At 45.8% G+C, this 17066-nt stretch overlaps 1 protein-coding gene and 1 non-coding gene across 2 annotated transcripts; one reads left to right on the plus strand and one right to left on the minus strand.

The window, feature by feature from the left end:
• Window positions 1–64: 64 nt before the first annotated feature.
• On the minus strand, window positions 65–137 carry TRNAM-CAU (transfer RNA methionine (anticodon CAU)). Its single transcript has one exon. It is a non-coding gene; the product is annotated as a tRNA-Met (tRNA).
• Window positions 138–207: 70 nt separating this feature from the next.
• Window positions 208–13624, plus strand: FAM83A (family with sequence similarity 83 member A). Its single transcript, XM_030266643.4, has 6 exons — window positions 208–506; window positions 790–1893; window positions 1979–2588; window positions 5336–5503; window positions 6714–6838; window positions 11469–13624. Exons 3-6 carry the CDS (start codon window positions 2013–2015, stop codon window positions 12013–12015), a joined length of 1416 nt encoding a protein of 471 aa, XP_030122503.4. The 5' UTR covers window positions 208–506; window positions 790–1893; window positions 1979–2012; the 3' UTR covers window positions 12016–13624.
• Window positions 13625–17066: the final 3442 nt, after the last annotated feature.

The following is a 17066-nucleotide window of genomic DNA, read 5'->3' on the forward strand; positions in this document are numbered from 1 at the left end:
GGCGAGTTCGTCGCCGCTAAAAGCGCGGTGGGGGCGGCCGAGAGCAAAAAGTGCTGCCCGCCTTTGCCCCGTGTGAGGATCGAACTCACGACCTTCAGATTATGAGACTGACGCGCTACCTACTGCGCTAACGAGGCGGCTGAAGGTACCTCCTCCGTGAGGGCTCTCGCTCCTAGCGGCGCCCTCGCTCCCCGCCCGGGCCAAGGGAGGACACGGCCCGGCACAGCCCGGCCCAGCCCGGCCCCTTCTCCGCCCACAGCTGGGGTGTGCTGGCCGTGCGGGGGCTCGGAGAGATCATGTGGGACCGCAGCGTGACAGCGGGGTTCGCTAGGGTGGCAGTGAGGCCCCATACTATATATAACACGTGAGGAGCCCCGCCGTGCCCTTGTGGGGGACCAGGGTGACCCTGAGTGACACCGGGGTGACCATGAGAGATGCTGGCCGAGGAGGAGAGGGCCGTCCCTGGCCCCGATCGGCGCTGGGAGGGCACAGTCCTGCATGTCAGGGTAATTAGATGGCATCATTTTCGGCCTAATTGCGCAGAACAGGTCAGGAGATAATTAGTGACTTTCGGCCGCGTCTGGCAGCTGCGGGCGGATGTTGGGGGCGGAGGGAGGGACGGGGTAGTTTTTAAAATCACCCCAGAAGCTCAGGACGGCCCTGCCACCGCCCCTGCTCGGCCCCACGTGGTCGCTTCAGGATTAATATCCGAGCCATTTAACGCAGTTCTGTGTTTCATGCATCTTTGTCTCATCTTTACGTGTGATTATTTTCTCCCCCACTCCATAGGGCACCTGACAGAGCTCCAGAATCTGTGAAGCTGCCCTGAAAAGCTGTCCTTGTGCGTCCCCGAATTCACCCGTGCTCCCCAGGGAGCTTCTCCGTGCCCGCACACGGCCGCAGCAGCACAAGCGCCCAGGCCGCGCATCCTCTTCTCCATCCCGCGGTCCCGGGGCACGGACACGGGGCCAGCCCGCCGTAGGAAGCGTGTCAGGCGTGGCACTGCAGCCCGGCACGCACACAGGTATGGACACCTCGGGCAGCGGCTCCTGCCCCGCCTCTCCCCGGCCAGCCCGGCCGGCCCGGCTGCCCCCGGGCCCTGCGCTGCCACCGCTGCCCGGCCGGCCGCGCCTCCATCCGCCTAATGACACACCGGGAGCTGCCACGGGGGCAACGTGACTCCAGCAGCTGCAGCATGGGAAAAAAAAAAAAAAAAAAAAGGACCAGCCACCACCACCAAAAAAAAAAAAAAAAAGTCTTAAATGTGCACAATCAAGTGATGAGTGTTTGCATTTCTGATGCTTTGAGGCCAGCTCACAACCCTCCCTCCACGTAATAGTCAGGATGTTTGGGAAGGGGTATTTTTCTTTTAATAGGATGGCGTAGTCACAAAGCTTTAAAGAAATGAGTGAATCGTCAATGGTAATAGCAACATACTCCGGACGGGGCACAGTGACGAAGTTCACATCCAGTTTTAAGCCTGCCTGGCAGCATGTAGGTGCAGAACAGAGCCCATGACCCTTTCTGCTGTTTTGAAGCCATGGACATGGCTACTGTCTCCGCTCCAGGTCAACATCAGAGCTGTTTTTTCTCCCTAACAAATACTATGGGAAGACAGAGAAGCCTCAAGCTGTTTTGAAGATTGTGCAATGATGCTTGGGAGCCTACCTGCTTTTGCTTGAGTGCTTTCCTCACTCATATTTCACAGGATGCGACAAGAAGGCGAATACAATCGAATCCGACGGCCGTGGTAAATTTGACTCGAATCCTTCGTATGGCCTGGGGCTGAGGTGGGTGCCTCTCAGATAAGCAATCTAATCAGCTTTGCTTTTGTGTCCCATCTGGAAACAGATTGTTGCCGGAGTACACCAGCACCTGAGAAGCAAGCTTCAGGTTCGTTTTGAAGATAATTGTACAGACACATTCAGGGAGTGTGAATTTGCCTGTGGTAATAAGATCTCTTTATTTTTATTCATAGTTAATTCGTTCGGCTGAGGCGATTTCATGCCAGAATGCAGTGCTCAAACAAGAAGGTCGATTGCACTGCCTGTGGCACGCATATGCATGGTGCCTGCCCGGCAGATCGGCTGCTGCGACAAAGAGCCATGAACCACCCCAGACATATGGGCAAGATAAAGAAGAGGCTGGAGGATATCAAGAACCAGTCCCCGAAGCTGACAAAAGTGGACTTCAGCCACAACGAAAGCATAAGATTGGCCACCGACGCCTTCTTGGATGGTGGGAGAGACTCTTACCTCGAAACTCTAAGCAAAGAGGGTGAGGTGGATTTCCTCTCCTCGGTGGAAGCTCAGTACATCAAGGATAACGCCAGGGAATCTTATTATGCACAGGAGTCCCCAGGTGCCGACGGGGCAGCCGCGCCAAAGCAGAACGACGCCGGGTCACTGCCTTCGGGAACCTACTTCCCCACCATTTCCGACAGCAGTGAGCCAGCTCTGCTCCACACATGGATTACAGCAGAGAAACCCTATTTAAAGGAAAAATCCACCGCCACTGTGTATTTCCAAACAGAGAAGAACAGCAACATTAGAGACATCATACGCCGGTACATCCACAAGACCACTCAGGTATGAGGAGAAAATTGCTATTCCCTCTGCACTTGGTTGTTTCTTGCTCTTACAACTCTGGTGAACGTGGTGTTTAATCCAAAGCAGCCCCGTGCATTGCAGTGTAGCTTAGCTCTAGAAAGTGCCTGAGAAGAGCCTGTTGAACACAGGAAATGCTTTCTTAATGTTTTTTCAAACTCACATCAAGATTCTTTTATGTTGGTGGCTTAAAAAAAATTCCTCTTCTCTCTTGTCACCTTCTATTCACCCAGTGGATTAAATGTGCTGCAGAAAGGGCAGCTTGGCTCTGTCCCTTCTCACGTACCTCCACCCCAGCAGGATGTTTTATCTGGTCAGACCACTGCACCATTAATGCGAATTAAGCCTAAGTAAGCTCTCAGCCATTAGGAATTGTGTTGTGGGAGATGTGGGTGAAGGGGAAGCCAAAGAAAGGCAAGTATGTCTGGTATGTCAGCAGCCATCCCCAGAGGAAGGAAATTATCCAGAAAAATAGACCTTTCATCCCTAATATGTTGCCTGTATCAGTTAAAATGTCTTGTGAGCTCCATACGGAAACCCTGCAGCATAACTTGGCATGTGGGAAAGATGCAGATGATGCCTCTGACCACAGGTGGTGGAGGCCACAGAGCTGCCAGCCACAAGCCAAAGCCAGGCTGCCCACACTCTGGGAAACCAGGAACTGAGCAGCTGGAGTGGGGACAGAAATCTGATGTCATGTGTGTTCTAGCAGCTCTCTGGTTTTCCCGGGGAAAAAAAAAATTGATACTTCAGGGCTGTGTTTACCATCATCCAGGAGTTTTGCCCTTATATAAATTCAAAAGAGCAGCAGCAGTTTCACCCAGGAATGGTCAGGAGCCAAGCCAGGATGCAATCGTGCTGCCCAGCACAGACTTCCGAGCCCTCTGGTTCCTTCCACTTCGTTATTCCCCTGCAAGGGCAGGCGCTGGCCCTGGTAACACGGAGTGCAATGGCAGGGGACAAGGATCCCCGCTGGCAACTGCTCTGTCAAAGCCTACAAGTGTTTACCAGACCAGGGGAATTAGAGATCAGCCAGTGTAAATTGGAGGCATCAGAAAGATGCAGAAATAGAAGAAATGTCTCTGGAATAATAAAATAGGCATCAGGTAAAATATCAACCCAGACCAATTTTCTGTCCCAAGAAGAGAAAACTTGCAGGTGAAACATTGGGAAATGTAATATAAACCCATGGTTCACGTGACCTTCTTAATCATCTAATTTACATTACAAGAGTGTGCTGAAGCAACACTAACAGTATGAATTTGTGAACTGCTTTTTGAGCACAGTTTTCCAATGGCACCAGTTATTTATAATCATCTGATAAAGGTCCATCCTGGATAGTCTAGCATTTGATATATGCATTACAAAATTAAATAACAGAATAAAGACTGTGTTTATGGATGATCTCAAACTGCAAAGGATTGCCAAGGGATGCTACTATTTTAACACATTCGTTAATCTGTGCAAATTGCAAAATGAAATTCAGGCATAAGAAATGAAGAGTACTGCAAGTAAGAGAAGAAAGTCAGATGCAGAAATACAAATTGGGAACAGGTGATAAAGAGCAGTACCAGAGAGAATAGTCTGGAGCTGGGGCATTACTAGGAAGTGTGGATGTGAGATGTTTGACATAATTGTGCTTACCTAGCCATGGCAAAGCTCTTTCTGAAGCACCAGGCTTTGACAGCAGGAGGAAGGTGTGGGGTCCTCACTGCTCCCCAAATAGTTTGGCTGTGTGAAGAGGACGCTGGCTGTGCAGGATGTGCCTGGTCTTGTAGGAGATCCTCATGGTGGCAAGGGGAATAATCTTGCTGTTAGGTGTGGGCATAGGCTTTGGAGTAAGATTCAGAGCAAGCTGGAAGCAATAAGTAGGAGAGATCTACAAAGATGCTGTAAAGTTTGTTTTGATTGAAGGTGATACCCCATGAGCACAGTTATCAAAGGTTCCCTCTCCAGTCTGTGGAGAAACAAGCACCTCCTGAAGATAAGCCAGGTAACAGCTGGGCTGAACTGACCCTTTCCATAGGCAATAGCAGACATCAGAAAAGACCAGCACTTTCTAGTATGGAACTAGTTTTATATCACATTTAGAGTTCCCTTTATCCACACTGGCTATAGGCTGTGCATTTAAATAGTTGTCAGGGCTTTTATGCCCAGTCCTGAGACTTTTACAGTGTTCTACCAGTTGGGAATTGTGTGATCAAATTCTAACAGTTAGTTTATAAATCAGTGTTTAAAAAAAATATGGAGTCTTATCACCCCACCAACAACAACAGGGTGAGGCTTTTTAAAGCCAGGGCTGTCCAGGTGTAAATCATAAAAGAGAAAACATCATCCAGGGATTCCTGCTAAATGTGTGTGCTTATGACACCTAGTGAGCCTTGTGGAAAGGGCTGTGTCTTTTATTTAGCCACATCCTTATCATTCTCTGATAAGTATTTCAATATATTTCCTAGTGCTGAAATCTCACCTACAAATTCATGTGTCATCTTGTCATGTTGTGTGTTACATTGGCTTTATATGAGCAGTAGAACAATGAGGCAATATGTTTAATCAATTTAATGATTCAGGCACTTCTAGGGAGAAAACCAGAAAAAATATCCACCTAAAACCAAGTATATGTGTTTAATGGAATATTTTTTATACAAATAAACCACACCACAGTGTTCTCATAACAACCTCAAGTTATGTAAATTGACTGTGCTAATGCTTCTGCTCTTTTTCTGAAGGTGCTGGCTATTGTGATGGATGTGTTCACAGACACTGAGATTCTCTGTGACCTCCTGGAGGCAGCTAACAAGCGCATGGTCTTTGTGTACCTGCTGCTCGACCACGGCAGTATAGATCTTTTCTCGGAGATGTGCGACAAGTTGCAAATTTCTGAGGATCTCTTCAAGGTACTGTGGCTCTGTGGAGCTCTGAGGCTGAGAGTTGTCTGCCTAACTGCAGGCACCCTGAGCTAGAAGCATGGTTATGCTAGGGTCAATCCACCTTCTAATTAAAAGGGTGCAGGAAATTTCCTGGGGTAGTGTTAGCACATCCAATTCCTCTTTGAAGATGCCTGCGTTTTCCCATGGATATTATTAGAAAGATAAGGCATTTCCATGAGGTCCCCAGATGAAAATAATCTTGGCCCTGAAGCCTTAAAACAGGACTTAAATTTGCTTAGTAGAGTTATCTAACATAGGCATTAGAGCTGCTTCTGTTTAATAGCTCTGCAGCAGCTGTGCTCTGGCAGCCACAGGGAGAAGGTGCACAAAACTCTTTTGCATAGCCATAGCTTGGTTGCACTGGGTGGTTTCTGATAAAATGTGTTAAAGCTCTTTTAAAGGTAACACCTCAGATATAGGTGGCTGTTAGTTTAATCTGCTTTCATCTCTGTCAGAGGGAGCTGGCTTCAAAAGAACTCCTCCTAGGGATTATTTCAGTTGTTGCTTGAGATGCTGTAGAGCTCCTTTGGTACCTCCCTGGAGATGGGTGATGCTGCAGAGGCCACAGACCTCTGGAATGGCAGCTGTGGGCACACAGGAGACCTGAGGGCATCTTACACATACATCAGACACCTGGTTTTCAACAGCTGAATTCCATCCCAAATATATAAAGAAGCTGAAATTAATAATGCATGTTCACAACTATTTGCATGCCTGTAAACCCTCACTTTTAAGCAGAGTGTGTCCTTGCAGGCCCAGATGGATTGGAGGAGCAGAAGTTTTGCCCTGCTGTGTCATGGCACAGCCAATGTAAATCAGAGGAGTATACAGCTACAGCAGATTGTGCTTGGGGTGTCAGAGGAAGGCAGCAGGCTGCTCCCAGCCGTGGACACATCCGTGCTCCTTTTGGCTGGGGCAGGGTCAGTTACTGTCACAGAACTCAGCTCCACCTGCATGAACTTCCAGGCAGGTTTATATCCCCAGTGAAACAAGTAACCCTGGCAAGTGAGAGACCTTGGCTGGGTTTCTTCTGGACAAAAACCTTCAATATCACATCAGTCCATGAAGAAGACTTTGGGGCAGTGAAGAGCTAAAGACAGGTGGGGAAGAGGGCCCTCCCTGTCTGATTTTTTATTAAAAAGACATGTAATTCATTCTGTTTTATTTTTATTTGCAGAATATTTCAGTCCGCAGTGTTACTGGAGAGGTTTACTGTGCCAAGTCAGGCAGGAAATTTTCAGGACAAATTCAAGAAAAATTTCTTATCTCTGACTGGAGATATGTGCTCTCTGGATCTTACAGGTGAGATAAGCCACTGCACCTCATGTCCAGGTACTTTTTTGTGATTTTTAATATTTCTTCCCAAAAAAAGTGCCATGGAAATTTTTTAAGGTAAGAAGCTTTTGTTTAACAAAAATTACCTCATGTTTTCAAATATGTGCCATTTTTTAAAAATCTACTTAACTTGCTTTAAAGCTCCTCTTAGTTCCTTATGGAGCATGGGTTTTAATTTAAATGTTCAGAAATAATGTAAACAACTTTGCAGTGCAGCCCTGGGGCAAAGCTAGAAATGTGTACAGCTTAATATTATGCTTTCCTCATTGTTAGGGTTCTCAAGTGTTGTGATCATGAGGCATTTCTGTCTCCCTTGGGATCCCTTAATGTAGCATATGTCACTCAGCTTATCTGAGGAGTTGTTCTTCATATGACAAATTTAGTGATTAAAGATAAAACAGCAATACTTCAGAGACTTACTGTTTTTCCATGTGCTTCATTAACAGGTAGGCAGTATATATCTACATAACTGCTGTACCTTAATTTCCCCCCTTTTTTAAAAGTTTGTTTGTTTGTTTGTTTGCTGCTATAATTATTTCAGGTAGTGGATATAGCATCTCAACAACTGGATTTTTAAGTAAGATCCTAGATCTCTGATCAGGGAATTTCAGGAGACTCTGAGCTTGCATCAAATAAATGAAGTTTCTGAGCATCATGGCTACATAGATATGTTTCACAAATGACCAAGTGTATCCTAGAAATCCAGGTACAAAAATACAAGAGGTGATTATTTAATTTAAAGGATGTGATTATTTTTCTTAATCCCAGTTTACGATTTGGATGCTTAAATGCCTCTGGTCTGATAAAACTGTGCCACCAGGAAGTTTACAGAACTACAGTAACAAAGGAAAAAGTGAATTTGTGGGCATGGGCTGCAGGTGCTCAGATGTACACTAAAACAGGCACCCACTTTTCATTCAGTTTCCAAATGAACTCAGTGGACACTCAGGGTTGGGGTTTTTTTATTGACTGTTCTTTTGTTTTCTTGTTATTTGGGTGGTTTTTAATGCCTTGTCAAAGATGTGGTAAAATCCAGCAAAAGACTTGTATAGAGTAGAAGTGAAGCATGTGTGGGAGAAGAATACAACAAGATCTATTTTCTTTGACCAAGAAGCTTCCTTTTGGCTTCTCTTTCAATACCAAAAAACTATAAATACCTGAAGTCCTGTGCAGTCACTTCTGTCTTTCTCTACTGCTGTTCAATATCTTCTAATATCAAGTACCTTGTCAAACTATGTAATTCCACATCCAGCACACAAACAGAGAGGGTGGTGAGGAACAAATGTATTTAAAACTATAAACTATTTAACTTCAGCATGTTCAGCACCAGTTTGCAATTCACATGGGTTATAGCTGGCTACCAGTATGTGGCATTTGTTGCTAGCTCTCACTTTATTAACCTGAAAGATTTTTGTTATGCCTAAATCTTATCCACCAACCTCTTCAGTAGAAACAAGAATGGTGTTGAGTAACACAGACTCAAACTCTTCTGCAATGCATTTGCTGGAAATCACGTTGAAATAGATCTTAAAACTGATACAAAGATTTAAAAATACAACACCAAATTTCACAGAAGTGCTGAACTCTGCATAATAGTTGTAATAGTGGTGGGGGGAACAGGCTGAGGAAATAAATAGCCCTTCAGGACATACTCTCAATTTAATTGCCAGTGTCTATGCAGTATAGAATATAGAATGCAGTATTTCTTTTTGCTGTCTCTGTGTCACTCTACCTCATCCTATGGTAATTATTATTCCATTTCTTTACATGACTTTGAAATTAGATAGTGCATGAACACAGCATTCCTAAAGAAGGCAAAATGAAAACTGCAGAAAGCAGACCTTGATCCCCAGGGGCAGCTGAGTATCTCCCTGGCTGAAAGCCCCTGGCCTCTTCAGAGTCTGCATCTAACAGCTAAGACGGACATGCTCTGCCAGGAGCGTCAGTTCAGGTGGGGCAGGTTTCTCCCACACAGGTTATCCACCAGCAGGCAACACTGACGTCCAGGGTACCCCAAACCTGAGCCCAGCTGGAAACCCCAGAGTGTCCTTCATTCCCTTTCAGGTTCCATGGGTGTTGTGCTGCACGTTGCTGCAGCACTGCAAACACAGGGATGAGAACATCCCTGCTGAGCTGCAGCTCCAGCAGTGCAGAGAGGACACCCATTATAAAACAAGTCCAATGCTGAACAGGAGAGGTGGGATTTGATTGAGAACATCGTAAATCAGAGGGTCTGTAACAGGACATAGGACAAGGTCCTGGAAAGATGGCTGAGCAGTATTTATCTGTGACTTAATCCATGATACAGTGTTGGCCCCAAGCCAGGCATCATTTCTTTGTGCTTTCTCCTCTTTTGATGGGCCTCACCCAAAAAAACCTGGGAGAAAAGCGATCCCTCTGGCCAGGTGGTGATGAGCCTGCTCCAGAAGAGCACTCAGAATTGTAAACTAAGGAGTAAAACAAGGCCTAAAACCCAAACAATGCATCTTCTCTTAGAATTAAGCCAATGAAAACCTGTTAAGTCTTTTATGTCGAGTTCTGTTTTGTTCTTCAGCAAAGTACACAAACTGCAAAATTGCTGTGACTCACTGCACAACAAGTCCACAAGCGTTTGTCTATAATCACAAAGATCTTGCCTCATAACTTTGAGTTAACCCATTTGCCATCAGTTCTTGGAGAATCTCTGGGCTATTCATTTGATCCAACTTTCTCTGTTTACAAGGGTTACAGGTAAAACCTATGACCCCAAACTACTATCTGTCTGTCAGGTACTCCAGGAAGATACATGTGGGAGTAAATCATCAGAACCGGGCAGAACACGTTTTTTCCTCTGATTCTGTTAGGCTTTTACCAGCCATTTACAAGTATAATTGATTTTTATTTCTGTCTAAATTTTCTTTTATAAACTAGGTTTATCTCTAGCACATAAAGTATAAACATGATACTTTAGACCTCAGCCCTTTCATGAGTTTGTAACCTTTAATACAGATATCCTAGAAAAATTGTATGCACTTTTGTATTTATTTCCTGACCTATTGTCTCTTTAATAGTTAGATGAAGGACATGCAAAGGTTTAGAGAGGGAATAAAGGCAATGTTGAGCTGGCACAGCAGATGTTACTCACCCAGCAGGGAGTTAGCTTGCTCTTTACCTTGGCTCCCAAGGTTTTGTCCATATTTAGAATGATTTGAACACAGTGGATGAGAAGTACCTGAATTTTGGTAACTTACTATGTGTTTTCATGTCGAGTCATAAAATGTACAGTATAAATTATATGGGTGCCCAATGGCATTGAACTACTGATTTCTTCACTCAGCTCCTGAAGCAACAGTATAAAATCACTGTATACCTCAAACCCAGCCCTCTTTAGGAATGCTCTGGACAAGCAGATATACGTTGTCTGTCTTACTGCCTCAGTATCAGCTCAGGCTGTCAGTCTCACTGAGCTTCACAGCAGTTTTATCAAAACATGACAGAATTTTAAGTGCACACACCTACAGCCAAATCTGGCTCCCAGCAGCCCTTGAGCAAATCCAGCATAGCTAATAAAGTCACACAGGAATAACCATGGCAGAGTTTTGCCAACACAGAATAATCTCAGGTTCAAATCCACCGCTACTGTTCTGTATCCTCTGCTGCACAGCTCAAGCCCTGGTCAGTTCAGGGAGTAATTACATTTCATTCTCTCAGCTATGCTCATTTTATTGGTGCTGCTGCTGCTCAGACACGGCAGCCTGTGCAATACAATCAAGGTGGCTTGTGGTTTTATAAAAGCACAAATTTATGTTTGCTGAGTGGATTAGGGAAGCACATAAAAGAAAAATAATTTAAAAGCTGTGGTTTATCCTAAGATGTGTCTCTGAACTACCAGAATGAAAACTATTGTGGTGTTTCTCCCTTACTTTATAGCAAAATATTACATTTATTTTTGGAAATGCTGTAGGAAATATTTGTAATTTCATTTTCTCTGTAGTGAAGAAAACAAGCATTTGTCAGGTGTGGCAGCTTGTTTTGTGGTATGGGACGTGACAAGAAGATTGGGATTTTATGTGTTTCTCTTGACCAATGCAGAAAGATTATGGAAAAATGAAAACAAAGGAATGGTTCTTTTTTCCCAGTCTTTTTGATGTCACTTGGAGGGGCTGAGAGTTACCAAGTGGAATGGCATGCTGCAGGGTACAAGGTACAATTTATGTGTGTGCAGGTAAGACGTGGCAAGATCTGAATTTAAGCATTGTGAATGGAAGAGAGGTTCCCAAAAGAGGGGTCTAAACTCCTTTCCATGGAACAGACACCCATACCTTGGGTTTTGCATCTGACATTTATCCATGCAGTGGATCTGGATCACCACTCCCTTCAGAAGGTTGCATAACGTTGCAAGGTTTCTTGAAGGCTTTAGAGGCAGCTGCAATAACAAAGATTGATCCAAGCTAAAGAGCACTGATGTGAACTGACCTGAAATTCAACTTCGACACCATCTTCATCCTGTGTTTAGACAGGAAGCTTCAGCAGTAAAACACAATTCGCCTATCGCATCACCCCTGCAGTTACTGATAGCCGGCGTTACCTCTAACCCTTACCTTGTCTCTTTTGGCAGCTTCACGTGGCTGTGTGGCCAGGTTCACCGCAACCTCCTCTCCAAGTTCACGGGCCAGGTTGTGGAGCTGTTTGACGAGGAGTTCCGGCACCTGTACGCGCTGTCCAAGCCCGTGCGGGGCCCCAAGACCCCACCGCGCGGCCTCCCCTTCCTGTTCAGCCGCAGCTGGAACCCCCCGCGCAGCCTCCCCTGCAGCGACCAGGGCAGCGCCAACACCCTCTCCGACCCCTTCAGCAGCCTCTCGGCTGGGAGCACCCACCAGAGCAAGCAGACCCCAAGAACTCTCGTGTTCAACAGCAACTTCACCCCCCAGTCACCTCTGCAGCGAGTCAATTCCTTCCACAGCTATTTCTCATTCACTCCCCCACCTCCACAGAAGGCCATCCAGCCCAATTACTATCAGCCACACTACATTGCTGAAAACTCCACAGTTCCCTATAACAACATGAACATTTACAGACCTATAAGGCTCAGGCAAGAGGAACCAAACAGGACAGGGTTAAGCTCATCCTGGAGATGCCTCCACAAAGCTAACCTGTTTGCATAATAACCACCTTGTTTGGAAATGCAAGTAAATGCACTGAAGACCTGTTTAGCAATCGCTTGTGTACTGATGAATATAGAAATTCTGTATAATACAAATGAGGATGATTTCAAGCCTCTTGTTTTGCTGCTTATGGATGCTTCATTTCCCTGATTAAAAAGCCAAGGCTGCTAATGTGTGAATCTCAGGTGCATCAGGATCCCAGGAAGAACACATCTGAGTAGTGCTACTCGCAGTGCAGCACTGCTGCTGCCTGTCACCTGCCCCTGGCGGCATATTTGTGTACCAGAAGGACAGTAACTGTTTTTCTTATGTCCAGGCAATTGAAAGGGGGTAATGCACAGTTTACTACTCTGCATTTTGTGCACTTGAATAAGGAGACTGAAGACTGCTGTTTCCGTGGCATACAGAGACGAAGCTGGCAGCAGCAGGATACCTTTGTGCTCTCATCAAACCTTAATCTTGATTTATGGGGGACTGTCTTTGGGCTGGCAGGAAGCACAGATCCTGCTATAGCACTTAGACCTCTCTCTGCTTGAGCTGCACAGCAAGGATGGCTGTTCCCAAGGATTCTTCGGAAGGGGCCTGGTACCCTTGACAGGGACTGAGACCAACAGTTCCAGTTGTGAAAGACACATTCACCCCACATTCAGTTCCATTCATCAGCAACACGGGTGTGTCCCAGCACACTTGGTAACAAACCTCCCATCCTACCAGCTCAGGGCAACTTTCCTTATGCAGAGCACCTGTGAAGGTTCAGACTGGAAAATGAAGCTGAGTTAAAGAAGCAAAGTCCTACTAGTAACACATCAGGACTGAGTTCTAATTCATTTAATTGCACATGGATCTTTAAAATCCTTTCTGTGGTAATCTGATGAACGTGAAGTTAGAGATACCGCCGAGTTCTTCATGGCCTCTAATTTTTAAAGATAAACTGGGTGTCTATAGTGCCCATGGACTAGAGTTACCAAGGGAGTTACAGAGGTTCAGCAGCTTGAACCAAGCCAGAAAAGCTTTCTGCCAAATAATCCATGAAAACTAAGGAAGCTTCTGTAAGCAAAAGTAAGAAAATTCATGAAACAAAGGATTTCCATTCAAAGTTACCAAGATGCCTAACAGCTATTGATTTATCAGTAGATTTGTTTGTTCCACACCTGCTTTGTATCGTTTTTCATATGCCTCCAACAGAAAACAGAAAACACATTTTCACTTCTGGCCTGTTTTCCCTGAATTCTCACCTGCTCAAAAAGGAATACAATTTAATTATGTAGACTGAGGATGATGATAATTGTATGCAGGTGAAGAAGGTTTATATCATCATTGGAAGTGCAATCATTTTGGAAGCATATCTATAAAGTTTAAAGAACATTATGAAAGGTACAGGATGGACACATCCTGCTCTAGCTTCAATATGGGTGTTTTAACCAGTAATACCAAATTTTGGAGTCCATAATAATAATCAACTATTGCATATAATTGTAAATTCTGTACATAGTAACATTTTTTGGATTCCTCGGGGAGAAGGGAAATTTGATTTTTATTCCTATGATAATTCTACTTAACTATCTGAATATAGCAACCATTCAAATAAAAGAGAATACTTTTTTCTTCATATTCTATTGCCTTGTACTCTTACTCTATTGTTTTTCAAAAGCTGAATGAGTCCAGTGCAAAGCCCAGATGAAGAAGAAACATATTTTGTTTCTTCTGAAATCAGCAGGAACAGAATTAAAGTGTCCAAAGAGACTAATTAAGAATTTCCTTCTAAACGTGCTTCATTTCACTGATCCTGTTGTGGCCCAGCTGGGGTGGTACAGAGGGGGATGTGGGTAGAAGTTTGTAGACCTTGATTTCCTCAGGCCATGACCTGTGAAGTCCATGAAGGAGCTCCTTTCACCTCTGTGGGGCAAGACAGTTTGCCTGCAAACGTTTTGGAGAACATAGCTAATGAAAAGTAGGTAAGGGTCAAGCTAATAATCCAGAAGGACCACTGTGAGTTCATTTCAGCTGGATCAGGAAAACAGCTTGTGTTGGTTCAGACAATATCTGAACTTGAACATCAAATTAATGGAATTTCAGTTTTGATGGAAAACAGTCAGTTTACAATGTCAGCAATGAATTATGCTAAAAATCCTAACAGGCCCCCACAACTCAGTGATAAAGGGCAATGTTCACAGGCAGCTGCAGAAACTGTCAGGAAGGCCATGGCAGGTGCTGACCTGCCCTGTCCATCTGCAGCAAGGGAAGGGCTCAGATAAACTCGTGCACACCGTGCACCCTCCTCAAGTCTGAGGATGACAGCAAGCTGAGTGCTGCAGGTGAGTCACTTGAGGGAAGGGATGTTGTCCAGAGGGAGCTGGACAGGCTGGAGGCCTGTGTCATTGCCATCCCCACCAGACGTGCCCTGGGCAGCATCCAAAGCCCCATGGCCAGCGGGGCCAGGGAGGGGATTCTGCCCCTCTGCTTTGGTTACTCTCTGCAGTGACTCAGGGTCTCATCTGGGCTTTGCTGAGGCCTGATGGATTCCCCTGCTGCCCTCCTGTTTTGTCTTATTTTGAAGGAAGATGATCTAGGTGGGGCTAAAAAGCTTAAATAAATGTAGCCTATACCAACCTCCAGATGATCTACAGAAGTGAGTTTCTAATTAAAACTGATTTTTTTGGGGATGTTTATAGAGTGGGAGGACATGTGGAGGGCAGCAGGGGCCTCCAGTGGGTCCCAGGAAAGCCCAGGTGAGGGCTCAGAGCACTCTAGAGGTCAATTAAGTCTGGTGTGGGCCCCTGCAGAGCTGAGAAAAGCCCCAGGGCTTTCTGGAGGGCAACTCTGCCATGTCAGAGCACCGAGGGTGGGGATGGCAATGACAGTCCTGCCAGGGCTGGTTCTGTGCATGTCCTCACCACTGGGAGCAGAGAGCAACGCAAGTGCCACTGCTCAGGGGACTGTCATGCACCAGGAAAGGTTTTGCAGGGCACCAGGAACCTGCAGCTGCCCCAGCATTCACACCCTGGAACTAAGCTGGATGAATAGGCTGGGCTTGGCCAGGGTTTTCCAGTGTTCCCATGTCCCTTCCCCAGCCAGAACTAGCCCTGCAGGTCTTTCAGCTGGTGTCCTGTGAGCAAGTGCTGCCCATTAAGGTGGTTTGGAATGTGCATCCTGGTGCCTGGACACACAACTGCCGCCGGATCCCACCGCCAATTGCTGCCCACGCTGGAGGCACACAGAGGAGCCTGTGCTCCAGGACATTCCCTGTGCTTCCTGCCTGTGAACCTGGGAGCATTTCACTGATTGTTTCTTCCACAGACTGCTTCCAGTCACTTGGGAATTCACCTGACCTCCATGACTTCAAATATCATGGGGAATGGCTTGGCAACTACACCAGCCAATTCCCTCAGGACTCTAGGATCCCTCTCACCAGGCCCCACAGACTCAGGTTTGTTCAGGTTCCTCAGGTGCTCTTGACCCTGATCTTCTCTCACAGCAGGAGGGATTTTGTTTCCCAATCCCTGCCTTGAGAGCCATTGACTCAAGAGGCATAAGAGGAGAGGTTGCCAGTGAAAACTGAGGCAGAAAATTCATTGAATACCTCAGCCTTCTCCATGTCCAATGTTACCAGTTTGCCAGTTCTTCCATGGGCTGTTTTATTTTTTATTATTTAATTTGTGACACAGACAGTTCCCTGGTTATTCTGCCTAGAAAACAAAGACCATCCAGGTGTTACTCCTCCCTCAACCACTGCACACCATACTCCTTCTCCTGTTCCAGGACCCTCACTAGGCTTGCCAACTGCACTTCCATTCCTGGGGAGATGGTAGAGCAACAGATCTTGGAAATTATTTCCAGTTTGTCCTGTAATGGACAAGAAGGTGATGGGGAATAGTGAGCAGGTTGCTGTATGTCGTATCACATAGGAGGGAGGAAGGTCAACTGACTCATATCAGAAGAACCTCCCCAGGGCCAGTGCTCAGAGGGTCTGCCCTCCAGCATTCCAGCCACTCATCCTGACACAGAATTACATCCAGCTTGATGGCAGTCCTGAAGTACTGTCAATTTTCTTCCAGTTTTCCAGAATTTCTGTCACAATGAACCCCATTTTACCTTACTTACTGAACCCCCGATGACTGATGCTGTTCCCAGTTTTAGTACCTTCCCAGGCAGTGTGGATCCTGCAAGGACAACTGGGGGAACTCACCCAGTACTGGCAGGGTCATATGCCATCACCACACTCACCAGGTGGGGAGCCCACAGGGTCCCACCTGGGTTCCCAGATTACTGTCAGAATGGGTTTGCTTGCATCTAGCTTATGTATGTGTACCAAAAAGAAGGCAGGAGAAGTTGGCACTACCTAAAACCACTCTGCTACTGCCAGCAATAAAGGTGCCTCTAAGCTGGGAGCACAAGCAGGACTCCTGTGTTACAACCCTTGATTCCTCATTTTTACAATGACTGCCTGCTGATTAAAAGAGAGAATAAATAAATTTTTGTTTTCCTTTGTTTCCTTGTGCAGCCTTTGCTTTTCCTCTATTAAACTGCCTTTATTGTGGACCACAAGTTTTTTTTCTATCCATCTTATTTTCTCCTTCCCTGTAGTTCTGGGGGGGCAGGGGGTGATAGAGCATTGGGGTGGGTACCTGGCAGCATGCCAGGGTCAACCCAGTGACAGGATGACTGGTTTTAATTTGAAAGAGGATACAAGGAAGATTATTTTTATTATTAGGGTGGTGAGGCACTGGAACAGGTTGCCCAGAGAAGTTATGGATGCCCCATCACTGGCAGTGTTCAAGGTCAGGTTGGATGGGGCTTTGAGCAACCTGGTCGAGTAGAAAGTTCCCTGCCAAACCCCCAGGCAGGAAGGTTGGAACTGGATGACCTTTGAAGTTCCCTTCCAACCCAAATAATTCGATGATTCTGTGATGAAAACTGTGTTAACCTCACTAATTACAGCACTAATGCAGTCCCTCACCTCAAAGCCAGCAGCACTCAAACACTCAACAGCAATCATTTCAGGAGCATCAGAACCAGCAGCAGAGGGTCCTTCCCAAAGCTTCAGTACCACA

Source organism: Taeniopygia guttata, chromosome 2, assembly GCF_048771995.1.
Source record: "Taeniopygia guttata chromosome 2, bTaeGut7.mat, whole genome shotgun sequence".
NCBI classification, from domain to species: domain Eukaryota; kingdom Metazoa; phylum Chordata; class Aves; order Passeriformes; family Estrildidae; genus Taeniopygia; species Taeniopygia guttata.